Source organism: Botryllus schlosseri, chromosome 3 (assembly GCF_051294905.1).
Source record: "Botryllus schlosseri isolate E-star chromosome 3, Bs_hap1, whole genome shotgun sequence".
Classification (NCBI taxonomy): Eukaryota; Metazoa; Chordata; class Ascidiacea; order Stolidobranchia; family Styelidae; genus Botryllus; species Botryllus schlosseri.
The window spans coordinates 3452642-3479769 of record NC_137238.1 but is presented as its reverse complement, the minus strand read 5'-3'; the positions used below and the strand labels follow the sequence as shown (position 1 = coordinate 3479769).

Below are 27128 nucleotides of genomic sequence, written 5' to 3'. Positions count from 1 at the left end.
GGCCACATGTGGCCCGCGGGCCACGGGTTGGCCGGCCCTGGCCTATATGAACATGAACATATTGCACGATATTACACACCCGGTGAACATGTTTTGAAGCATAAACTTGCCTGTGTATTTGATGGCTATAGTCATCGGTCTATTTTAATTCGGATCTGGTACACCCCATCTGAGTGTTAAACCCTTTTTAGTATTTTGGCACACGCCAGGGTGTACGATACACCCGGTTGAAGAGCGATGATCTACCGCAATTCCTTAATCTGACCTCTTCATATATTGCATAGGAATAAAAACTTGACTGTACTACGGGAATATTAAAAATTCACTCCAATCTCGCCATTTTCCTCTGCAGGCAGGCTGCTCCCCGGATTATGTGTGTATTTACCAGTGGGTGGGTGGGTAGGTATGGGGTATCATGGCGCTCAGCAACTAGGGCTTTGTGCGCCAGGCCTGAATGGGAGGGTTGCTTGGGGGTTATATCCCCTTCCGGTCAAAATCACATAATCTATTAATGGATGTACCATTATAGGATTGTTCAGTAGTACGTGAAGGTCCGTTGGAAGTTGTTGTAGATTACACCTACCGAGTAGGTAACCTCTTTGTGCTCGGTAACGCGTGCATGTAAATATGAAGTGTTCTAACGTTTCGGGCACGTGGCATCGTTCACAGAGACCACTGTCATGCTGGCCAATTCGGTGCAGGTGTGCATTTAGTCGACAGTGACCTGTTTGAAGCCGAATAAGGATAGAGTTTTCACGCTGAGTCAGTTCGTGTAGCTGGGAGGTTGCACCGACCGAATTCACCAGGCGAACATATCTGGAGCTCGTTTCCCGATCCCGTATCTCCTTTTTCCATTTTGTGCGACAGAAGTCTGATATCATGGATTTGCATTCGCTAAGCGTCAGCGAAATCACTTCCATTCCATTGTTAACAATGTTCGCTGCAGCTTTAGCAAGCCTATCCGCCACTTCGTTGTTTACTATTCCTTTGTGAGCCGGGATCCATATAATTGTTGTGCGGCTGCCGCTTGACGAGAGACGAGAAATACACTGAATGATGTCATCGATAACCATGTTGCCTTCGTTGAGTCTTTGTTCGATGGCTTTGGTCGCACTTTGACTGTCTGTAAAAATAGCAATATCTGAGTTTGATGGACAGTTACTGCATGCCCACAACAGGCTTTCCTTGATGGCGATAAGCTCCGCAGAGTACACACTTTTTAAACTACTCAAGGAAAGATTGAAAGAGACACCAAGTGTTGGGATGTAGTAGCTGGCACCGCATCCCTGGTCAGTTTTTGAACCGTCAGTATATATAGCCAAATGATGATTGTAGTGGGTAGACATATACTCCTCGCACTCAATTCTGATTGCATCGGGGTGTTCGATGTTCAAGGTCTTCGAGCCAAGACTTAGGTCTACTGAAATTTCCAAAGGAATCCATGGGGGTACAGAAGCGGGTTCAATTCGGGTGAGTTTTATGTTTCTGAGCGGGTCTATATTAGATATCATATTGAATGTCTTGAAATTTTCCGAGTCTGGAAAAATTTCGTGCCAGGAGTGTTGTGTTACCGATAAGCAATGGTGTCTAGGTTGGCACAATATTGTGCACCGGTATGCGGCGCATGCTTGCAGGTGCCGAAGATGTATCGGTAATTCGTTACAAAAAGTCTGTAGCGCGATCGTTGGGGTGCTAATCATTGCCCCACTACAGAGCCTTAGAGCAGAGTTTTGTATCTTCTGTATGGTTTGACTGACATACTTCGGTGCTATAAAATATGCCTCGAGTCCATATTCCATTATGGAGCGAATAATGGCCCTATAAAGTAATATCATGCATGACGTAGACGCACCCCAGGATGTGCCTCGCAGACACCGTAGGATATTCAGGCGCTTACTACATTTTTCAGCTACTTGACGGGAGTGTTGCCGGTAGGTAAGTCTAGAATCAAACGTGATGCCCAGATACCGGAATTCTCTTTCGAACGGGATCCGCGACCCATCGAGAGATAGCTCAAAATTTGCGGGCTTGCGCCTTCTCGTGAATAGCATGGCAGCCGATTTGCTCAAGTTTATTTTCAATCCCCACTTTTTACACCAATTAGCAACCTTCTTCAAGGAGTGCTGTATATTTTGCTGGAGGTCCAACGCATTCAAGTTTGAATCGTAAATACATATATCGTCTGCGTATAGGTTGATATGACAAGTGGCTTCTACGGGTAAGTCATTCATCATGATTGCAAACAAAACTGGGCTTAAAATACTTCCTTGTGGTGTGCCATTTGTCGTATGGAAAGTATCAGACAGCTGATCTAAAATTCTAACTTGAAATGACCGATGTTTAAGGAAGGAGTTCAACCAACGTAACGAACTACCGCGAATACCAAGACTATGGAGTTTATACACTATTGCTCCCTGCCATACCCTGTCATACCCTGTCATTTACCAGTGTTACTGCGAATAAGGAAACATAATAATATTACTTAACATACACTACGTACGTTTTTCGACTACCGCTAGGTGATGATATAGATTCTCGTCAGCGTCACAAATCGGGTAATCGAAGGAAACAAGATTGTATCAGTTGTATGCCAACTGCCAAGTCAACTGACAGTGTATTACTATATAATAATATATTTATATCTATTATAGTATATGCAACGCTCATTGTCGCGTCTCACAATACTCAAGCAACCAAAATTGTCGCCAGATGAGATGATACAACTGTTCTTCAGCAAGAGTGATATTTCACTCCTGTAGTTGGATATAGCCGTGTAAGCCTATGTGTCAGACAGGCCCCATTGTACCTGTGAGTAGATATCACGCTGTTGTTAATCTGGAACCGTTCAGATGCCTTGTTTTATGCACCCTCAGCACTCTAGACCCGTGACAGAGACTCAAAGCATGAACGTAGCGTTAGAATACAGCGCAACCTCACATTTACCTATTCGACTCACATATTCTACAACGTTAAACCATAGCGCCACCGGCGGTTCAGAAAATATATATATATTTGCGTATAATTCACCCCGCAAGTGCGCAGACTATCAGGTGGCACACCACGAAACTTGTCATTGTAGCTTTTTCTTGAAAGCGGTACATGGAAATTGTTATTACACGCGTCGACACAAAAATACTGCGAGTGGTAAAGATGATGCGTTTGGATATCAAGCTTTAAGGTGTGTAGTTCGATTGGTTCATTCCAGCACATTGAAAGCGACGTATATCAGCACCAGCAGTCCCATGATTACGACCACGTTGATTGCAATCTCTTTGACGCCGAAATCGTCCATCTAGTGTTGTGCTATAGTGCGTGTTTCGCTACTGTACCTGTAGAATTCGCCACAGTTATACCAAGCAGTTTAACATTGAAACATGTCGCCAAAGCTGAATACATAAGGGACGGGTTGCTGTTGTTTGTAATATCCATGATGTTTTTCGACTAAAACGGTGATTATCACCAGAGCGACATTCTTAATTATCATTCCGTAACTGCCGACTTGTAGCACGGCCCGCTTTTATAGGCTTTTCTACGACACCACTTGGTCGCAATTAAAAAGTTTTCAGCTTTACCAAATCAGATTAGAAATAGAATTAAAGCTGCACATTTTTTTTAATTGGATTAGAATTAGAATAACTGAATTCGCGAAGCATGAGAGTGACAAATGTCTATACGCTGTACGTACAGTGTACAGCAAGCTTGGCTCGGCCCACACTAGGCAGTTCTCATCTAGCGTTTCAGGAAAACCAGGAATTGAATTATAATTATGATTAGACCATAGAAACATTTCACAAATTTGATCAGAATTGAAATTAGAGCCAACAAACATTTCTGAAATTAGATTAGAATTTGATGACCGGTAGTTCGCTCTAATTAGTATTATTGGACAGCTATAATTATCTAGTTGTCCAAGTCTGCTTATACGCTGATCAGGGTAATATGCGCTTTACGCACAACTGCATCAATAGTTTGATCAGTGTTTCCTAAATGAACGATACTGACCCTTACTCAAGCGATTTTGAGAGACAGGGGGTGAAATGACTAGATCAATGGTTCTCAACCTTTTTGTCCCCACGAACCCCTTTGGACCGTCACGGAACCCGAAGTTTTGGCTCAAATTTAGCTCAATTATCGTGCAACCATCATGCAAATATTAGATGTATAGGCTAGTGATCAAGTGCGGAAAATCTATTTTCATAAAGAAAGGTGTTGGAGAATGTAATAATTACGCGTATGTCTTCAGACAACACCTTTGGGTAAGATATATATGGCAAAAAATGAGAAAAACAGAACATTAAACGTCTCGTCATTTCTATCTAGCAGCTCATCCTGAAAAAGTTTGCTGAAAAAGTTTGCTCAGTAGAACATTTCTTCTCAGACGGCCAGCATTCTGTTAATGTGAGTCCCGAAGTTTAAGCAGGCATGAAGCGAAACTGCCATGTGATCTCTCTAATTAAAAAATATGGATACGGTTGTTAACCATTTTGCAAATTTGGAGGTTTCGCGGACCCCCGGTTGAGAAACACTCTGCTAGACGGCTAATTCAATGATATTTCTCTCATTAACTGTTTGGCTTCTCGCAAAGTTCAATTTATAATCGATGGATGTTGGTAGAAAAGCGACTCGATGCTCGACACCCACTCCTCCAGACATGGAAAGGGTGAAATCCTGGTGATTTGCTTCACATGCCGCTGATTGAACTTGATTACACTCAGTATACAACCCACGCAAATCAGTATGAGTATGACCAAAGCGTAGTAATTGTCAAGTATCGCCAGAGAGCATTGATCAAGCGTAGACTTTAGGCATATACCGGCAGTAATAATATAATCATTTCGTCACATCTCCGCAACCCCTTCAAACGCACTCATTTATAATTTATAGGAGTGCTAGTAATAAATAGTTTCCACACCATGTCGCTCACCCGTTAAATGCTTTAGTCGCTGAAAGCTATTACAGTCTTCACCGTTATAGCATACGAGAGCTGACAGTAGATTTACTGCAGTTCAGCGTTGTGAACGCAGACGTACGCTACATACGGTCTAAAATTCTGAAAAGACGCATAGTTATTTTCTTGCAAGTTGAACTTGCGCTATGCACAATATACAATTGAACATTATATTCATTTTGATAAAAATACGAGTACTTTCGGCTGACAATCGCCAGGGTTAATCGTTAAGCAACTAGTACAGAATTGGAAAGATTGTTGCATACGAACAATCGTGTATTGTACTACAATGCACAATGCACAATTGCACATTCACAAGGACTATACGATTAATATGGCGATCAATTACGAACTAGTTCTTTAACAGAGATGCGTATATATTCAATTATTCATCTTGAACCCTTTTTGTCGTGTCGGAAGCCCTAACCCGTGAGTAGAGACTGATATTATATAGCGTACTACAGTAGGACACTATGCTGATATATTTTAATCTTCAGTCATTCCTGTGCTGCTGCTGTAACGCTAGGAATTTCAGTAAACCGATGTAAGTGATGACCAATGGCAACGCACGACTTCAGAGTCCAGATACAAGTCACGCAAGACGACAAATATCGAGAGGACGTTGCAGAAGATTAATGATACTGTGTATTCGCGAAATAACATTTACCTGTACCTGTACCTTGCACCCGCGGTTGTTAAATTGTGATAGTTCTAAACATCACCCAGCATTATGTTGCTACATATGAACGAAAACGTCGCAGAGGAGCTAGAATATGCTCAGATTGCTCAACTGCCCATAGTAAGTCGTAATAAACATAATGAGCGTAGCGCGGCGCACCAGAGGCGTAATTTTGAATTTACTACACTTTCACGCTTCTCATCCATCCCAGAATGACGTAAACTCAATACATAATTATGTGCCCTGCCCTGTCTCTCGGCTGCATCTGCGTCTGCTTGCGACACAAGCCTCGCGTCTCTGCGATTGGAATCGTATACTTGTGTCCTGGATGCTACATTAATTAACGACGTTCTCACAGCTCGATAATAACGCATCTTTAGATCGATCAGCATGCATTTTCCATAATTATTCTGCAATCTTCTGATAACCATATAATGTACGATCGATTTCGGGTTCAATTACGCCCTAATTTCCTTATTACCTATCCGTTCAAATTAGCGAACAGAGTATGTCGGCCTGTCGGCCTCGTAGTTAAACATCATCTTGTGCAAACTACTGGATTCTGAAAATGCGCAAGAAGAACTAGAACTAGAAATACTCAAAAGCCGATGGTTAGTTGGCCGTCAATGAACTAGATTGATAGCTTGTGCAAGTCTGCTTCACAGCGAAAGAAAATCTCCCATCACCAACACTACGTTTGACTATAGTTATCGAAAGCGGATGGTAGTTTACATTCTTCATTGCGACGGAAATCCCTTGCGGATTGCAATGTTTGGTTTCATCTCCTGTCTGCTTCGTGTCATCTTGGTTTAACGACTGTTCTTTGATCGATAATCAGGTTAATACTTGTCATGACGATAAAGAAGGCGCGCTTGCGAGATAACGCAAACGGCGTTCGCAATCAGCAGATAATCTGGCGTAGCATTACCAGTGCTGGTTTATTTCAATGTGATATCCAATTGTATGCTGAAGTTTTGTTCATCCGAGGAGCTCTTCAATTACAATACCACAGCTCGGCGCGACGCTGTCTCGGAGGAATAACAAATTCTTATGTAAAACCGCGATGAATTCTTCGGCTCCTGAAGCGCTTCTCGGGGGTTCAGTATCCATACAATGCACAATTAAATAGTATATTCTTATTGAAATGAACCAGGATATTTTTGGCTGGCACTCGTCAGAGGTAATCTCAGGAACTACCAGAGAATCAACTGGAAAGAACATTGTATATGAACTACCGTATCACAAATTTTATGCTGATGACGCCATATTTAATGATGCGATTGTTGATACACCTAACGAGTGTCAGCCGAAAATATTCTGGCTCGCTTCAATATGAATATACTATTCCAGTGTTTTTCGACCTTTTTGAGCCTCATCCGCACGTTTTTTGCAAAAACAATTACATCCGCACATACCAACCGAAGTTCGTTAAACAAAAAGAACGCCCAGCACGCGATTTTTAGCCGGGGTGAATTAATTTTCCCTGCATTTCTACCACTGTCTACTCAGATTGCAAACACGGGACTATTCGGTGCCGACTGCGGACGATTTCGAAGACCGAACATATCAATATCGAAAGTTTTGGCCAACAAGCGACGACGGTCATTTTTAGCCAAGGTTTTGTCGCCGCCAATGTTTTGGCACCGCACCTTCGCAGCGGTATATTGGTCCAAGCTTCTTCCCAATGCTGCAGGGTTTGGCCCGAAAGGAATGTGTCTCGTACAGGACCGTACCCGTCCGCTGCACACCCCTACACTAAAGCATCACGACCAGAAATCCCTGATCACGACAGTCTTCGACGGCGTTCTCCAGTGTAAGCCAATCGGACAAATATTAATAAATTCAAAACAAGTTGTGTATTACAAAGGTTGGCACATTTTCATTACCAAGCCATATTTTCTGTGTGTCTCACTTATTGGCTATAGCACGCAGCACAGTGACTTCGTATACGCCCACATTATCCACGCAATATCGCGCCAGGCGCGAAGAATTTTTTGCAAGATATTACATAAATATCCCATACATATTAACAGATCGTTCCGGTGCAATGGCGACCCAAAATTATATCCTTCGTGACTCACTTTAAGAAACAGGGAATCATTTGCGTTACAGTATCTTGCAAATGTGAGTCTGTAATGATATAATTTACTACTATCTTCGTGTCCCGTGCTAATCGAACCGTTATTACGAAAATGTGATGACTGTTCAGAGAACCTGACTTTTTATGATTACGCACAAATATTATTTCACCACGGCTGGTGAGCAAAGTTATTATAAAAGCTGCGATTAGTGGTGTGTCGTAAGTCAAACAAGTTTTTACGATTGCGTCAGAACGACGAAAGTTAGGGAGCCACTGCACTTGAATTTCCTAATAAGTTTATTTGAACTGTTCCACATCAGTAAAAGCAACAATTATGTACGATTTTCATCCCCACTCATCCGCAATGCGATTTTTTCCATCCGCACAAGTGCGTATCGTCCCGCAGGGTGAAAAGCACCGTAATATTCAATCGTATATATTACTCCGCTTTGGAATGACTGTAAACCAGCCATTCACGATTGACTAGGTCGACTAAAGGTGTTGCATTATGCTCTTTTCACGGCAGACTTGGACAACTAGATAATAGTAGCTGTCTTATTAGTGCGAAATGGCGGTGATCTAATTCTAATCTAATTTGCGAGGTGTTTATTTGCTGCAATTTGATTTCAAATTCAATTTAGGAATTGTTTCTATGCTTTAATTATAATTGTAATCTTATTTCTGGTTTCTTGAGAGGGCTACAGGAAAACTGTATAATGAGAAACCAGCCAATCTTGCTGTGAAATGTGTACAGTACATGCATTTGCCAATTTCGTGCTTACGAGAATGATTTGATATGAACGGAACTTGGTTACATTTACAAGATTTTTTCTAACTCGGTAATTCTAATTTTTATCTAACTAGGAAAAACTGTGTCGCTGAAATTCGAATTCTAGTCTAATTTGGAAAGACTTGAGTAGCTATAATTCTAATTCTTATCTAATTTGGAAAAGCTAAAATTTGTGTAGTTATACGACTCTGTTTCGTGCGTTCAGTTCTTTAGCAATGTACAATGTGATGCAATAAAACAGACAGGATATCGAAACGAACATGCATATCGTGCGCGTTATCTTGATTCGAAACCTCTACCCATAGCACGGCTAAGTGATGCCCGACATGTAGCCTTTAGTAGCATACGATTTGATCTTTCGACTGTGTTTGTTTACGCGCTTCCTCGCGAGGACGCTTTAAAACAGATTAAGCAGGTTGACAGGTGAACAGCGCTACCTTGCGGGCGGCTATCCCCATTACCATGAAATTTTCACTGCGGCTACGTATCGAGATGCTCGGGAGAGAAAGAGTCTTTATTTTCATTCAGCCGAAATACGAAACAAACAGGCAGCAATACTGGTGGTACAGAAAATACGCATGTATAGTATTCGGCATCAGATAGGAATGATCGATACGTCCTATTAGAGGTCAACTCGTCTGATCGGTATCCGGACAATACCGAAAAAAAAAACATTACCGAGAATGCTATTACCGAGAATTGACGCCACCGAGAATGGACATTACCGAGAATCGACACCGCCGAGAATGGACATTTCCGAGAATGCAGTGTATGCAATGCAGGCATGTTATGCGTATGCACAGGTCGTGTGTATGTGCAATTGTGCATGACGGCTTTGCCACATTCGGTGTCGAATCTCAGATATAAATTTCTCGACAACGCCTTCTCAGTAAGTTACATTCTTGGCATTAGCCATTCTCGGTAATGTCTATTCTCGGTCGTGTCCATTCTCGGTAATTTTCATTCTCGGCAATGTTATTCCCGGTGATTTCCATTCTCGGTAATGTTTTTCTCTGGTTTTGTTTTGGCGACAAGTCTGGTATAGTTACAAGCCAAAAAGTTACAATAACACACATAAAAACGGGGAGTTCGTACATACACATAGTTCGAATTGCGGGAGAGCTGACCTATTTTTTTAGTCATCACATCGTGGAGAGGCCGGAAAGCACGGTATCCACAGTAGATTGTACCTATGGTTGGCGTTCTTCTAATCTTCGCTGTATAAAATCTACTAAATATCAAATTCAAAGCAAAAAACAGGTCAACATACGAAAAAAGATAACATTTGGGCGTACTCGCAGGGCACTTTGGTTTTATTGAAAAAAGAGGACAAATCCTCCTGAAAGCGGTTCCCAACCTTTTTCGACTCATCGCCCCCTTATCAAACTCGACGTAAATTTTCGTCCCCCATATTTATGGATCCAAAAAAATAAATAGATGTAATCGGGAAGTTATTCACCTAAATCTGATCGCTGGTGATAGGTGATAGGTGCTCGGAGAACCGGCTTCCGCGTCTACTTTCCGTTGAGTTGGCCCTTTTTTCGCGTCATCGACTCATATGCAGAATGAGCCGTCTTCACGTGCTTTTTTGACCGTTTTTATTTAATATATCTGACTGGACCTTCTAACATTTTCACTACCAAACGACCTCCAGTCGCCCCATTTGACATTTTCGACCACTTGCTTCTCAAAACCGCCCACTGGGGGTGATACCGTCCATGTTGGGACCCACTGGCATATGCTATCCCTGGTTCAAAGCAAGTTGGCACTCTAATATCAATTACAGCGATATACGACCACACTCAAGAGGCGTTGTCCTCAAGGCAGGGATACTTGATGTCGCGTGCATATCATATAACTTGGGAACTCGCGCGATATCATAAGTATAAAGCTTGGCCGTAAAGAATAACCTGCAATACTTATCCCGGAACTAATGATGCAGCTGTGAAACGAACCACTTCTAGCTTCTTGGGTGGCGAGTCACAGCACTATACGGCTCGGACCCGATCCTACTCACCGACTTGGACTTGACCCAGTGGTGATTTGAAAATGACTCGACTTGGCTCGAGTCAAAACTATAAAAGTGAGATTGACTTGTGCCTTGGTCACATTACAACCCTGTGGATTATAGGCAAAACCATACTGACAATTTACACTTGGGATTTTGAAATTAGACCAATTGGAGCCAAGCGCAGGTAATCTAATCTGTGAAATGTCTCTACGCTCTTATTTGAACTCTAATCAAATTCATGGTTTACCTGCAAATGCTTCAAGAGATCTGTAGGCTACAGTGCGAAACGAGCCACGCTCGGCGTATACATTCATCATTCTATATCAGGGGCGGGCAACTTCTCCAGTCGGCGGGCTGGATATAGGAAAATCAAGTACTTGGCGGGCCGGATTGCTGAATCGATAGATAATTCGCCCATTTATCCACATGTACAAGGAATAAATCGTACTTAATGAATGTCTTTTAACGACAGCAATGTCATTTCAAAGCCATTTCTCGCCGATAATGACGAAGACAATGTGGATTTGAGAATAGCATTGTCATACACAGGCGCCGCCATGTCTGATTCTATCTGATCAATCAACACACGGTGCAATCCTTAATTAAGATTTCAAGACGTTCGATAAGCCCGGTACCCCAAATTTACAAAGATATCAATTCATTAGGGTTGAGTAGGTGACGAGATAGCGTCGTTGTTCATTGTTCAACTGTGTGGCCTAATTAATCTCGATATTGAATTCATGCGGCCCGCGTTTTCCTCTATGAAATTTGAAAAGTGGCCCGCGACCGTTTTGAGTTGACGACCTCTGGCATAAGTGGTGTCTTACAAAAGCCTAGACGTGGGCCGTGCTACAAGTCGGCGGTCACGGAATCAAAAATAAGAAATATCAGCCTGGTGTAAATGACCATTGTAGTCGACAAACACCATGATTACCAGAGATGAGCGGATTTGGAATTTCTATGTCCTAATCCAATCCAAATCCGAAACTACGAATCCAAATCCAAAACCTAATCCATAACTTTTTCATATAAAAGTCCATGTCCAATCCTAATCCGATTCCAACTTAAAATTCAGAAAAAATGCATATTTATGCAAGGGAGGGATTGGAAAATTTACTTTCACAACCAACGATTCTCTTGAATTAAGATAACTTAGCATAGGGCTGCACCTCTCATGTTCATTCGCACCGAGTGAACCATAGTGTAGTGTACTATAAATACATCAATAACTGATCTTAATAAAGTTTGTCGCCATTCGCCACACGACATATTAATCTCCCAAAAAATCGGTAAATCCAATCCAATCCTAATCCGTTCAGAAAAAAAATCTCTTATTCTAATCCAATCCAAATCCGAAAAAATTTCACAAATCCTGTTTTTTCAAAACCTAATCCTAATCCATGCTCATCTCTGATGATTACCACAAACGAAATGAGGATTGAGTGGGCCTACATCGTAAATGCCGATAATGCAAGTCTTCTCGCTTCAACGAACTTACGCGCAAGCTCCACTCTCGCACGCGTATGTAATAACATACAGTCACTAAAATTTGACGTAGTAAGCAAGTAGTTGCGAATCTCGGCAGACCCGGGCCGCGGGTCACATTATCATGTAAGACGGAAAACTGTCCGCGGGCCGTATGTTGCCCGCCCCTGTTCTATATGGTGCGTACGAAATTGAAGTAAGATTTGCTGTATGTTACATTTCATTCCAATTTGTAATTTGATCCCATTCGGCAATTCTGCCCAACCCTCACCGTAAACCCGTCCTACAAAACGAATGACACGAGACATAGTACCGAACAGATCTCATTTTTCACCGCGATTAGCACTAATAGGCCTAGGCGAGTCTTTCATGCGTGGGATACGACTTTCCGACTGGCGCTTCCCGACTCCGTGTGTCTGGCTGGTTTTCGTGCTGACAACTGTCGAACCTTCCGTGACCTTTCAATGATAAGAACGCAAGTTTCAGGATTATATGTAGGGCGATTTTTTTTACATGTCAAAAAAGTCAAAATTAGGTCAAAATGTCAAAATGTTTTACAAAGTTACAGCTTTTTTCCAACCTTCATTTCGTTTGTATCGTAGATTTTGCACTGTCTGTAAACTTATCATTTGACATTTTACAGCTTGTAGCCTACATTATAGGCCTCCCGTTGTAGACGGCCCATTGTCCGCTCATTGCGATTCATAAACATTCGAATGAAACAAATAGGTTGACATGGTGTTATGCTCAACATATCGTAATATCCCAACTGAAGCAAGACTGCGTGGGCATTGCATGGTCCTTAATCTTATATCAAGAAGCGCATGATGAAAAAATGTGATGTAGATACCATTGCCAGAATGAAGCAACACGGTTCGTCACCAGCAGTGTACGCACAACTTCAGTGTTGTCAGCCAACAACTGCTGCTGTTGAACGTTCTTACTCCATTCTTGGCACCTACTTAGTGAGGACAGACACTTTCTACCCGAAAATGTAGGAAAGTATCTTTCGTTGTATTGCAAAAAATTGCATTTATTTTTACCGTAATGCGTAATGTAACTACTGGAATTCTTCAGGGCCAGATTTCGTAAAAATAAAGTTTTTCAGGTCAAATTTGGTCAAAATTATGATTTTTTAATGTCACAAAATGTCAAAACTTTGATTTTTAGGTCAAAATCTTCCGTTTTTTAAGTAAAAAAAATCGCCCACAATAAAAGCAATTCAACTTGTTCTATCACATACTGAAGTAAGCAAGGTATTTACATAGAGAGAAATTTCGTCAAGGCTATAGCGTAGCAATTTTAGAGGTGGCCGGGAACGAAGTACTTCTACTTTTCGAAGTACTCAAGTATATTTTGCGTACTCGCATTACTTCCTCAGGTCGTCATCATTTTAGACTTCTACTTCTACTTGGCAGTTTTTAGATTTTTAGGCAAAACTAGGCCTAGAATGATTACTTTTTACTTACTTATGATTCGCTACTTCTACGTGTACTTGAGTTAAAATTGACACATCACTTCCGCCTCTACTGTCGATAACAACTTCTGGTTGATATAGAACGTATAGGCCTAGTATATAACCTTACATATTTTGCGGCATATACAATGACCATGATATACATACACACGATTTGTGCATACGCATACCGTCAGTACCAGGAGCCCAGTATCAGAACCCACCTTTTTCGGATCCACCATAGCTTTATTTCCCGTAAATTCCATAGCCCTTATCCACCGCCTGGTGACGTCGACAATTTGCTGTTGCTGTTCCAGCCTGCCGTTCAACGCGGCTTCGATAGCTTTGATGTCCTTCTGCATAACCTGTAAAAATAAGGTGGCTGAACTATAGCTGAATCGGACGGTGTACAATGTCAAAGTATATACCGTCATGTCGTCTGTCATTCTACTCATTGAGGTACATAGTACGTTGAAATCGCCTTTCTGCAAGTGGAAGCGTGCATTCAGCATGTTAAGCAGTTTAATATAGTATAATCACGTATAATCTTACCTTTGTGTTGCTGATCTGTGACTCCATCGCTCTGAAAGGCGCATATCTGCCAATGACATCCCAAAACCTATACAAAAACAAGGTGTTTTATGTATAAGAAAACATAAAGGGACAAGCGATGATAATGAAATTGGAATTTAACGGCACTAGGCAGGCGAGGCCGATATCTTAGATCGTGAACCGGTAATCTTGAGGGCTTTTAGAAGTGTGCTAATTTGTGCTAATACCGGTACATCATAGAAATTAGTAATACATTAATTGGAGAATGATAGTCAGAGTAAAAATAATAATACACCATACTGCATTCAAAAATATTCAACTAAGGACTACCAGAGGTCCAGAGAAGCAACATCGAGCGAGTGAAATCCGATGCTTTTATTAAAAATAGATAGTGTACAGGTAATCCGCCAGATGTCGTTGGTGCAATATTTACGTCTGCTTCCGCATAGTTCAAATTACCAAGACGCAAGACCCAAGTGCCTGTGTGATTACTGACCTACGGGCCGTACTGGGGTACCGTAATTCATAATCGGTGTTTCTGCTGGAAGCCATCTGTCGCTAATGATCGGAATCATACAATACAAAGATATACGGGAGATAAATTCAATCAATATTCTACTACAATGGTTCGTATTAGCGTGATTACGTCGAACAGCATACACGTCAGTTGAGTTTGTACTATATCGGTCGGTACCGTACTGTGTCAGTTTTCAGGGAGACTTGTACGACATCTGTACTTTCAAAATGCTCAACTAGAATTAGAACTACTCACTTCTCAAAGCTAGCAGCTTGTACTAAAGTTTAACTAATCACTTTACAAAATAAGCAACTAGAACTACTCAATAAATGCAGCAGTAAACTGATCGTCACATAACTAGATTATTGGTATAAGTTCAAGTCCATCTGTTGTAAAGTCAAGTAAACTTACTTCTGAACGACTTTTGAGATTCCATGGCGAGCGAACACACAGACCGCTGTCACTTCTATGAGCAGCAAGGCATTGGAGATGATAGGATCGTAAAACAGCTCTTCGAAAATCTCTTTTTGGTCGACCTCTTCCAGAGTTCCCAGAAATTTTCTGAGCGATTCCGCGAGACATTCCACAACGCCAACACACACGTTCTCCTCCGCGGTGTATGAATTTACTGGCGCGCTACCCGAGAAGAAACCAGACATAATAGTGAGCGATGTTTTAGGCCTCGGCGTCTCGAAGAATGGATGTTTCACTGCATTTTGCTGAAATCTATTCTTCCAACACTGGCGGCTCTTGTGACGTCATAATAGAATACGGTTTCTAGGGCCGTAGCTTGTTTTAGAGAAATAACTTATTAACTAGGCTGGGAAAAATCGAGTTCCTGAGTGATTCGAGTCGAATATTCGAGTATGACTCATTATGACGTCACAACAGTGCGGCATTGTGAAAAGTTCGCATATATATGTCCCTTTGTATGCGATTACAAAGAATATACAGCCGGTTCTACATCACAATAAAGAAAGTCTGGTATTCAAGGCTCCCGCAGTGGAAAATAGTACCGAAACTGTAATTGTCGTTGATGAATTTACTTTTCAATTTACAGTGGCAAGGAGCGTAAAATTTTAGTACTCGAAAAGATCATTGCTCCTACTCGAATCATTGTGCCCATTCCTAGGCTACAGTGAAATTTGTTAACGCAGGGCACGCGAGATGATTTTTCATGGCTCGCCAAATGATTTGACGTGTACGACACATCATAACCATGTTTGTTGCAAAACGTGTAACGTAAGTTTTCAAGATTATAAAGCTAGAAGACAAACCACAATTATTTCGTAAATCAACATAAAATAGGGTATTTTGGGGCATATTACTTATAACTGGCGTATTCGATTTCGTTGCTATAGCTGCAGATTAGCGGTTGGTGGGATTCCTAGCTTGAAACACTAAAAATGACAAAATTAACAATGTTTGGCAAGCCATCCAGTTGGTAATATTTTGACATTTTTTACATTTTGGCACGCTGCATACGAAAGGTTGCCTATCCCCGCGCCAATGGCATGCGATTAACCACAACATTACCTAACCCTAGTATACCGTCTTCGTAGCTTGAAAGAGAATAAGCTATAGTGCGGTACCAATCCTGCACCGATTCCCGAGCCTAAATCAATATCGCGTGACTGGGTGCCTATAGCCATTTCTTTACGATGTCTGACGGCGACTATTGATTGACGGACCAGAAAGCCTCAATTAGGTAATATATTTGGGATCGATGCAAGTTTCGGAGCTGTTTCTTGACTACCAATTATAATCGATTGTGGAGTGCTTTAGGTTAGCCTAACTTACCCTCGGTCCTACCGTCAATTCAACCCGAGGGACTATTTGCAGAATAGTTAGTTATTTGTGAATTGATGATTTACGAATTACCGTCATCCGTACGGATACGCGTCGTTTCACAGGCTAAATTGCCCTTTACTATACCTAATACGTCTCGAATGACAATAGTTCCATTCCCGGCTTGTTCATTATTCCACATTGAAATCGAAATCCCTACTAAATCGTGAAAACCTTTGGCTGCAGCCCGCGAGACCACAATTCCAGTGTGTATGACAAATATGCGTCATCAAGCGTCAGCAATTAGCAGGTTGGTACAGACTAGGGCTACGGTGCAGCCGCCGATGCGTAATTCAACAATAGCACACGATTACACGGTACGTGAATCAATGCAGTGAGTATAGCGTCAAGTTGCAGCAGCATCGAACGTTGTTAGACAGTTGCCTAAGGACAGACCTGTGATAACAGCATATACCCTACCAATTTCCGTGTGTTGCGTTATTGTTATTGCGAAGGATTGGTAAAATCCGTGCATATACACAATGACAGCGGCACTCCGTTAAGTCTGAAAATGTTTGGCATATTTCGCAAACGCTGTTTCCTATAGAATACCTGGTAGCCGAATTCTGCTACAGGGTTGGTGCGATGACATGCAAAATAAGGTCAAAAACATGCAAAATAAGGTCAGTCGCGACATGCAAAATAAGGTCAGTCACATGCAAAATAAGGTCAGTCGCGACATGCAAAATAAGGTCAGTCCGCGCATAAATCCAAATCTATACTTCAATTCCAAATCCAACTCTTTTTCTTATGAAAACGAAATTCGAAATATCTTTCCTGTATATAGTAGCCTACTTTCAACAGTAAAATTCCTTATCTATATCCTAAGTCTTAAGATGTTTCAATCAAAAGATAATCATGATTATCTTGATTATGAAAGTCAGTCGCATGAAGAATATTATTATCAGTCCGCGCATAAATCCAAATCCATATTTCAATTACAAATCCAACTCTTTCTCTTATCAACAATAAATTTAAAATATCTTTCCTATATAGTAATTTCATGTTCGAGATTCCTTATCTATATCCTAAAGCTGAAGATGTTTCAACAAAATACAATGAGACGATTATTACCATTACGAGGTGATTGGTCGCATCTAGAATATTAACAGTCCGTGTATAAATCCAAATATTTACTTCAAATCCAACTTTTTTCTTTGCGCCACTGACCTTATAGATTATTTTGCTAGCGACTGACCTTATTTTGCTAGCGACTGACCTTATTTTGCATGTGACTGACCTTATTTTGCATGTGACTGACCTTATTTTGCATGTCGCCACTGACCTTATTTTGCATGTGACTGACCTTATTTTGCATGTGACTGACCTTATTTTGCATGTGACTGACCTTATTTTGCATGTGACTGACCTTATTTTGCATGTGACTGACCTTATTTTGCATGCGACTGACCTTATTTTGCATGTCGCCACTGACCTTATTTTGCATGTGACTGACCTTATTTTGCATGTGACTGACCTTATTTTGCATGTCGCCACTGACCTTATTTTGCATGTGACTGACCTTATTTTGCATGTGACTGACCTTATTTTGCATGTCGCCACTGACCTTATTTTGCATGTGACTGACCTTATGTTGCATGTGACTGACCTTATTTTGCTAGCGACTGACCTTATTTTGCATGTGACTGACCTTATTTTGCATGTCGCCACTGACCTTATTTTGCATGTGACTGACCTTATTCTGCATGTGACTGACCTTATTTTGCTAGCGACTGACCTTATTTTGCATGTGACTGACCTTATTTTGCATGTGACTGACCTTATTTTGCATGTCGCCACTGACCTTATTTTGCATGTGACTGACCTTATTTTGCATGTGACTGACTTTATTTTGCATGTGACTGACCTTATTTTGCATGTGACTGACCTTATTTTGCATGTGACTGACCTTATTTTGCATGCGACTGACCTTATTTTGCATGTCGCCACTGACCTTATTTTGCATGTGACTGACCTTATTTTGCATGTTACTGACCTTATTTTGCATGTCGCCACTGACCTTATTTTGCATGTCGCCACTGACCTTATTTTGCATGTGACTGACCTTATTTTGCATGTGACTGACCTTATTTTGCATGTCGCCACTGACCTTATTTTGCATGTGACTGACCTTATTTTGCATGTGACTGACCTTATTTTGCTAGCGACTGACCTTATTTTGCATGCGACTGACCTTATTTTGCATGTGACTGACCTTATTTTGCATGTCGCCACTGACCTTATTTTGCATGTGACTGACCTTATTTTGCATGTGACTGACCTTATTTTGCATGTCGCCACTGACCTTATTTTGCATGTGACTGACCTTATTTTGCATGTGACTGACCTTATTTTGCATGTCGCCACTGACCTTATTTTGCATGTGACTGACCTTATTTTGCATGCGACTGACCTTATTTTGCATGTGACTGACCTTATTCTGCATGTAGTCCGCGCATAAATCATAATTTCAAATCCAACTTTTTTCTTCTTGAAATCAAAATATATATTTTGCTACCTACCCTATACTTTCAACATTGAAATTGCAAAATTCGAATGAAAATTCAGGTATATGTCCTCGGGAAAATTGAAACGTTCAATTTGTTTCCTTTGGCCATTTTAAAATCCAAATCCTATTTTGCTTGTCTGCAAATTGCATGCCTACATTATGATTTAAATTTCATATCCAAATATAGGGGAAGACCGGGAGCAAAGTTTCAGCGGTGGGCTCTTCCAGCCGTTACGAAAAAAATGCTTGATCCAGGATGTAAATCGTCACGTCATTATGTCTTTACTGCCGGCGCCAGAAAATCTGAATTGTTTGCTTCTTATGTTTGGATTGGAAGTTGAAAGAGGTGGTTTGAGACCGCTATCATCTTCGGCCGGACGGGCATTGTATAATCACGTGATGTATATTGATGTCCGGGCTCCTCGTCGCATACATGATGATACGTCAGTGTTCATATACAGCGTCTTTTCAAAAAAGACCTGGTGAATGACGAATACAAAGTAATACAAAATATAAAGTGAATAAAGAGAGCAAGGAGAAGCGTCAAAAGATATATAGCGAACATTATTAAATCAGGCATTAGGCCAGGGCATATCGTTTCGGGTTTCAGCAATCTTCTATCCGTTCATTATATCGGATGTGCCATATGTATTGCATACTGCATTGTGTGTCTTGAGCGGATGAAAATAAATTTATTAGGCTCGAAATTTATATCAAAGGATATAAAAATGAAAAATACACGATGACGATCTCAGTATAAACTAATACATATTATAAATAAATAACTAGTTAAAACTCGTTTCTCTCATTGCAAACGAGTTTAAAGGTCGGGGTAGCGATTCGTAAGTTGCACAGGACCTTGGGCCTTGGCAATGACACGGAGATACGATTAATGTCAAAAGAGATCATATCCCACTTGAAAAATCAAAAAGTCATTCATTATTACTAGGGCCATTTTTATATGACTTTAAAAAATCAATAATATGACTTTAATTTTTGGAAAATATGACTTTATGTGAAAATCGCGTATTTTTACTCACGGAATTACGGAGTAAAACATACGCAACATAACAGTAATACACATCCATTTTTATTTTAAGCCACTGTTGTAGTACAGTTTCATGTAGTGTGGAATGTTAGAGTCTTTGAAGTTACGATTTGGACGTAAAATGACTTCACTGACGCTGATGAGGTTGACACTTCTGCAGTTTTGCATACAGCGCTGGCGAAATGTCTTGTCGTTGTAGCTCCATAATTTGTTTCACATCGTTTTTGTCCAATCGCTTCTTCATGTAATTTCTGAGCTCAAGCAGATCTTTTCCGAAATCAAGGGTATTTAGATCGGCATGAGCCTCTTTGATGATGTACGTACAACTTTCCATTTAGAGTATAAATTTTGAAATATTGTTGTAGTGGAGGCATATTTCTGTTAACTTCCCATTGAGTATATGTCTTGAACTTGTGGAAGTCTTCTGTCATCATATTGAGCAGCATTCAACCAGCTATCCCAACGAGTAACTGCCTTACTTTCTTAGTGCTCAATTGCTTCATCGCTCAAATTGGAATTTTTTATTTAAAGTATATAACGATATGAATTTATAACTCAAAAATATGACTATATAACTGAAGAAACGGATTTATGACCCAACCAGGAAAATATTACTTTATAACTTTCAATATACCTCACAGGGATGCAGTTTTTGCGTTAAAATTGATTTCACGACTTACTGATGCATAGAAAAAATATGATTTTAATGACTTTAAATAGCCTTAATTATTACGTTATCGCTGTAGTCTACCTTATTGGCAATAATAAACAATAATGGCCAGACTAGATTCCCCGAAATGGCATTGACTTCAAGTACTTCTATAATAATTTAGCCATAGGCCTACTATAACATTATATATTTAATTAAAGTCGGATATTTCTCGGAACGACACGTTGTACGAATTGAACTTTGCAATTAGCTTATCTTTTTGCGTGAATTGCGTTAAACGAGTAGCGTATGCGTATATCTTCCAGTGTTGGGATCAAGTCACTACCTTCGAGTCAGGAGTCATTTCGAGTCATTCCACATTTTGACTCGAGTCGAGTCAAGTCAATCGATTTTCGAAGGTGACTCGAGTCATGTCAAGTCACTCGTGATTTGGAGGTGACTCGAGTCAAGTCGAGTGAATTCAAGTCAAGTCACGAGTCAAGTCACAATTCAAGTCAAATTGGTTTTTCGAAGTATGAGTGATGATTCAAAGTCATTACATTTTGCTAGATTTGTGACAGACAGATGAATTGGTCATATATCTTCCATTAATAACGAGTATAAAGTCAAATATACATGCCAAAGGGCGTTGTATCGCTCACGCAGACGTAGAGCAGCTAATAAAATACTTGAGGCAAAATATAGGATCGAATACGAAGCGTCGAGAAGTTGAAACATTATTGATATGGCATAATACACTACCCATCTACACATCCGTGAGAATATAAACGCATAAACTATACATTCGTTCCATTCAATTCATACAAGGAGGTCGGCTAAGGTGGGCACTGCGCGATGTAAGCCGTCTAAGAAACAGAGATACGTTTGTTATTAGATTATACTTCTGATTTCACATAAACGTAAGCTGTGATCATTTCGTTTTCGGTCAATTTATTTGTGATGTAAGGGGGCCACTGAAAGGTACAATCAGTGAATGACTGGTTGCTCTCACAAGTGACACATGCGTATCGCGAATAATCCGAACATAAAAAAGATACAGAGATTTAACCGACACCGTTTACTTGATGACTTGAAATTGACTCGTAAATTTTGCTCCGAGTCACGAGTCAATACACATTTCTGAAGCGCCGAGTCAAGTCAAGTCATACGAAAAAGTTGACTCGAGTCAAGTCATGACTCGAGTCATCCCAACACTGATATCTTCTTTAAATTAAATTTAGCAAATCCAGGGATATCTAGATATCCCTAAGCAGCTTATAGGACACATTCCAGAGGACATTTTTTGATATTGATCATACAAAATGTACAATTGAATTCTGAAAAAGTCTGTATTATATAGATCGTCGGCTGTTATAAGGAAAAGACAAAATTGTGTTTCGACAAACCTTCAACACTCTCGTTCCTATTATCAGCCCATTTTTCTGATACCTCCGTGTACTTACGAGCTTTAAAAGCGTCTCAACTGCAAAGTTTCTAACTCACAATTGGCCGCTTCGAACTCAGTGATGAGCCACTAAAACAGTTGGTGGGAAATAACCGGAAGATCTCGAGGATAGCCTCGAGCGACTTTGTATATGCTCCCTTTGTGGACTCATCTTTCAATTTGGTTCATTAATATTAAATCAATTAAATAGTATATTCATATTGAAATGAACCCGAATATTTTCGGCTGACACTCGTCAGGGGTAATCGTCAGCAACTAGTAGAGAATTGGAAAGAACATTGTATATCAACAATCGTATCACAAAATATGACGTCACCAGCATGAAATTTCGAATGAGAGAGCGTTCAATGTACTATTTTTAGGTGATACACGAACTCCTTTTGTTGACAGAGTTTTGGTTGGTGTATTTTGATAAAAGTTGATTCCAAGGCACACAAATGGAATTGTGAACGGCCTCGACCTACGATTCGAAATCGGTCGTCTCGATAATTATTCGCACAAATCGGATTATCCAACAAATGTTTGCCGATGGCAGAATTAATTGCCTTTGATCGATCAGCATCAATCTTAAGTGGATGAGTTAAGGGTGAGCTTTTCACATCGCGTGACGCACGTGTTCTGATAAATCTGGGGACATGTTGGTTTATGCGGTCCTGCAGACGTCTTGACGTTCTTCCCACGTAGCCACAATCACAGTGGCACCTATATTCGTACACTACATTACTTTGTTGAAGTGCAGGAAGCACGTCTTTGCGTGTTAAATCACCATTCGGGTTCCACGAATATGAGTCCAGCTCATTCAAAAAAGTACGAGAGATTAAAAAAATACCTCGGGCTGCATAATACGATCTGGCCGGGTACGCGCCTTGCGAGTTTGTTCAGGCACAATAGTTGCGGCTATTTAAGAGGTGACAGACCTGCGGCTGAAGCATTATGTAATGTTGCGAATTTCGACACGTAATTCAATTAGCGTCCGTTTTTGACGGTCAGCATGCAATTACCAATCAACTCCAAAAGTTTTGTGACAATTTTCTCCACTCTTGCGTGATTCAGGGCGATATGTGTTTTCGAAGTTAATATACTGGTGTCATTGCAATCGGAGCATCACACTGTACTCGGCATATTACGTCTCTTATATTTCGTAAAAATCATATTGCTCTTTGTCTCATTTGTTTGTTGTAACCTGCAATGTTTTAAGTCATAAAATTCATGCATTTTTGTTCCTTCCCACTGTAAATAACTATACTTCATCCTTTGTTGCTAACTTGGTTTCGTTGAAATTTTTGGGAAAAATTTGCTAATCTGGAATGTTTCAAGTGTGTCCCAATCTTAGGAGTCTTGTCATTTGCTGCAACCTGAAATCCATGTATTTCTGTACCTGTATCTACTGTAAATAACTATTCTTTATTCCATTGTTTCTGAATTTGTTTCGTGAAATATTTAGGAAAATCTTGCCAATCTGCAATTTCTGTGATTCATAACCTTCAGAGTGTTATCAGGTGCTGTGACATTGAATTATTGAATTCATTTTTTGTTACTGTACCTACTGGAAATTACTTTTCTTCATTCGTTGTTTTTGTCTTTTTGTTTCATTGAAATTTCAAAGAAAGCCTTGCTTCTTGAGTCGATAGTCTACAATAACCTAGTAGGTCGAAGCTTTAGAAAGTACATTGCTATCGGACAATATAGGAGAACAAATCAGTTGTTCAAGTCTTTCTCTTCTTGAAGAAGTTTCTCAGTTTTTACATATCTTGTCGAAGGGGTCTATCTGGCTCATATAGCTTGACCTGTAGAGTTGGTCAATGGTCAGTAACGAGATACTGCTGTTTTGGAGTGCCTAGGTAGATTTTGCCTACATCAGGGGTGTCAAACTCGACTCATGTCACGGGCTGGTTTCCAACCTGCAGAGCACTCGCGGGTCAGACATGATTGATTGATTGAGACACGGTAAGTCAGGGACCATACGTTCTATCTTGCTCTCCTTATCATTTTTGATATCACGATAGGGAGGGCGCGAAAGTTTTGACTGTCATAAAAGAGGGCGCATCGAAAAAAGTTTGAGGACCAGTGGCTCACAGGGAACATTGCTCGGAGGTGTTTTAGACCACTGGTTCTCAACCTTTTTCACCTCGCGGACCGGTGAAATTTCAAAAAATAGCTGGCGGACCAGTGGACTTTCAAAAATTGAAATCAACCAAAATTTTATAAACTATGCAACCGTTTATTTGCAAGTATGGTCTTAGAGAGGCCTGAGCGAAGTGCGGCCCGCGAAAAGTTGATTGGAATTCAAAACATAAAACCTACTTTTTACTGTTACTGCGTGCACTAACACCAAAGGCTGTGCACACTGAACCGACAATTCGTTTACTTTCGCGCCTGCTCATCGTGGCGAGATAGCGTAGTGGTATAATCCATGGCTGCAACACCAATGGATTGTGGGTTCGAGTCCGACCGAGGTCGACTCCAGAATTCGTACTCAAGTGTTGGAGGTTTATCTAGGCTCCTCCTCGCCCTATCATCTGTGTAAGCGGTGTAGCCTACGTCTTATCAAAACCTAGAAGTGGGCGGTGCTTCAAGTCGGCAGCTACGGAATAAAACCGATGAAAATTGGCATGGTGTAAATGACCATAGTAGTCGACACACACCATGAATACCTCGAAAACAAACAAACAAACGAAGCCTGTTGATTAATATGCAGCGATTACGCAGCCTACATACCTCGCATGCGTAATCCAGATTCAAAATAATGTCAATGTAACAAATTAAGCCGTAACAATTATTGTCACCAGAAGTCACCAAACCTTCCTTATCAACATTCTCATATCCCGAATTACACGGTCTGTGCTTAATACTCATAAATGAAGTCAATCAATGGCGTGAATACTATGTGTCATCATCACCCATAAAGGACGAACGGGCATGTCATAAATAGGAAGCCCAAAGTTTAAATTCAAAGAAGGTTTGTAGTTAGTGCCAAGCGGGTTGCCGCGTTTAATATGTATAATTGAAGTCGGTCTTATGCAAGGTTGTAACGCGACTCGAGTCGCGATATTTTGGTGACTCATCGAGTCAATTTGTGCATTGTACTCGAGTCATTTAGCATGACTCGGACCAAGTCAAATGACTCGAGACTGGGTCCACCAAGACAGGCGTTTCATTGTAATTTCGAAGAATAAGCAAAGTCATCACGCTATTATTATTTCGTCTATCAGTAGGTTGAGAATGCTGCCAGAAACTGTTAAAAGTGAGGAAAATTAGTATATTATGAATGAAAAGCATTCGATATCACCGAGCAGAGTTGTAAAAAGTGGGTTTCATATGACATTAAATCGGAACTGAACAGTAAACACACTGACTTGGAATCGGACTTAAGTCAAACACCATGACTCGGACTCAACACTCGACTCCTTGACTTGGACTCGGACTTGACTCAGTGATGAATTGAAAATGACTCGACTTGTCTCGAGTCAAAACTATAAAAGTGAGATTGACATGTGACTCGGAACCTTGTGACTTGGTTACAACCCAGCTGCATGGTCTTATGGACGAAGACATTCACTCGATCAAGGAAGGGTGAATTTAGAAGAATTGCAAGCTTCGCTCACTGCTCGCAAGGCGGCAAACAACCTTTGTAGTATCCCGAATACATTTTAATGTCTTTGTCGAAAATCGCGGATAGGGGTTTAAAGACAGTTCAAAATGTATCATGTTTAACATTGTGTCGACACTCGACATATGCTGGCAAATACATTACCTGTCACATTCTCATTCCCTAATATCGACACATCCACTGAACAATGGCATTCACTGCTTCCATTTAGAAATAAAATTCAAACGATTGAAAATATAGCTAAAATTTTGACTCGTACGCCAACGTATTTTCTGCTTCTCATTTGACCCGCAGAGAAAAATAATTGCCCACCCCCGTCCTAGAGTGACATTTTGAGGTTTTAGTTCGTAATCAAATATGTTCATTATGGGCTCCATATAATTTTAGGCTATCAACTCTGCTTAGACTAGATAAAATTGCCTGGCCCAGATAAACGTGCGGCCGTCGGGATTCGATTACAGCGTTTCCTGCCGAAAGCCGTGGATAAACTGACCACGACAATTTGAATAATATTATTCTCTTCGACAACATCATCGAGAGAAGAGGTGTTTTGGAGTTGGACCAAGCACCTTGTCGTGTTACCTTTCTCATTTTCCACTATCGACAGACGTACTACGAATAAAATGCGCCGCACGAAAACAACTGACAACAGCGACACAGGGTTATTCCCAAAATAAATGAATCGAAAACGAGTGATCGTAAAAACTGAGTGGATTAGCAAGTCTGCTCGCGTTTGTCGCTGCAATGTCGTCTCCATAGACGGCTTGAGCTGAAAGTCAAATCGAACATGTTTCCTGGCTTAATGTTACCTCACAAAGTTCTGAATCACTTCAAAATTTGATGTTTTATTAATTTATTCAATTGACAAGCCTTCAACATCACGCGCATCTTGCATCTTGAAATTAAGGTATAAAATTTGAATATACTCTGCGAACCGGCAGCAAAGACGTCGCGGACCGGCACCGGTCCACGGACTGGCGGTTGAGAACCACTGTTTTAGACCACTTCTACATGGACAGTTTTTCGGAAAAACAAATTAACTTTTCAATTTTGAAAAGTTGTTTTGTGATGAATTTGCATCACTTTCATCAGTGAAATTGTCACCAGCACACTGCGTGAAATAGGCTCCGAATTATACGTTAAGAACATATTTTCGAACATGTCAGCTACTTGTAATGTCATAGTAATTTTGAATTAGCTACGAAGATGCATGTTGCAGCAGTTTCGAAGGTAGTGACCTCTGATAACTGCGAACCGTAAGAGGTGGTCAATGTAGTCAAGAAGGTTACTCAAGTAGAAGTAGCGACGTATAATTCTTCTTAAGTACGAGTAGAAGTTCTTTTCGAAGCAGCCAAAAACATCCTTAAGTCGAATTAGGTGACTCTGAAATCTACTCAAGTAAGCAGTTTTAAAAAGCAGTTATAATTGTGCTTTCGTTGCCCGCCAAAACCTGGAAACTAACATGCGTAAACGAAGAACAA

The 27128-nt window shown here is 40.6% G+C and overlaps 2 protein-coding genes across 2 annotated transcripts; both read right to left on the bottom strand.

Annotated features, from left to right (window-relative positions):
- Positions 1–88: 88 nt before the first annotated feature.
- Positions 89–7107, bottom strand: LOC145435590 (uncharacterized). Its single transcript, XM_080312874.1, has 2 exons — positions 4925–7107; positions 89–3329 (listed from the first exon to the last, which is right to left on the bottom strand). Exon 2 carries the CDS (start codon positions 2439–2441, stop codon positions 423–425), a length of 2019 nt encoding a protein of 672 aa, XP_080169000.1. The 5' UTR covers positions 2442–3329; positions 4925–7107; the 3' UTR covers positions 89–422.
- A 5193-nt stretch (positions 7108–12300) lies between these two features.
- LOC145435591 (uncharacterized) lies at positions 12301–15236 on the bottom strand. The gene is made up of 5 exons (XM_080312875.1): positions 14930–15236; positions 14002–14068; positions 13878–13934; positions 13674–13814; positions 12301–12451 (listed from the first exon to the last, which is right to left on the bottom strand). The coding sequence occupies exons 1-5, from the start codon at positions 15175–15177 to the stop codon at positions 12317–12319; spliced, it is 648 nt and encodes a 215-aa protein (XP_080169001.1). The 5' UTR covers positions 15178–15236; the 3' UTR covers positions 12301–12316.
- Between the last annotated feature and the right edge of the window lie 11892 nt (positions 15237–27128).

Bases quoted from the DNA above. Each gene is read 5' to 3' on its own strand.
- LOC145435591 (XM_080312875.1), bottom strand. From the start codon at position 15,177: ATGTCTGGTTTCTTCTCGGGTAGCGCGCCAGTAAATTCATACACCGCG. The intron at 14,069-14,929 runs GTAAGTTTACTT...GTTTTTGTATAG, and splicing joins ATCTCAAAAGTCGTTCAGAA to GTTTTGGGATGTCATTGGCA. The intron at 13,815-13,877 runs GTATATACTTTG...TTATTTTTACAG, and splicing joins GAATGACAGACGACATGACG to GTTATGCAGAAGGACATCAA.
- LOC145435590 (XM_080312874.1), bottom strand. From the start codon at position 2,441: ATGACAGGGTATGACAGGGTATGGCAGGGAGCAATAGTGTATAAACTC.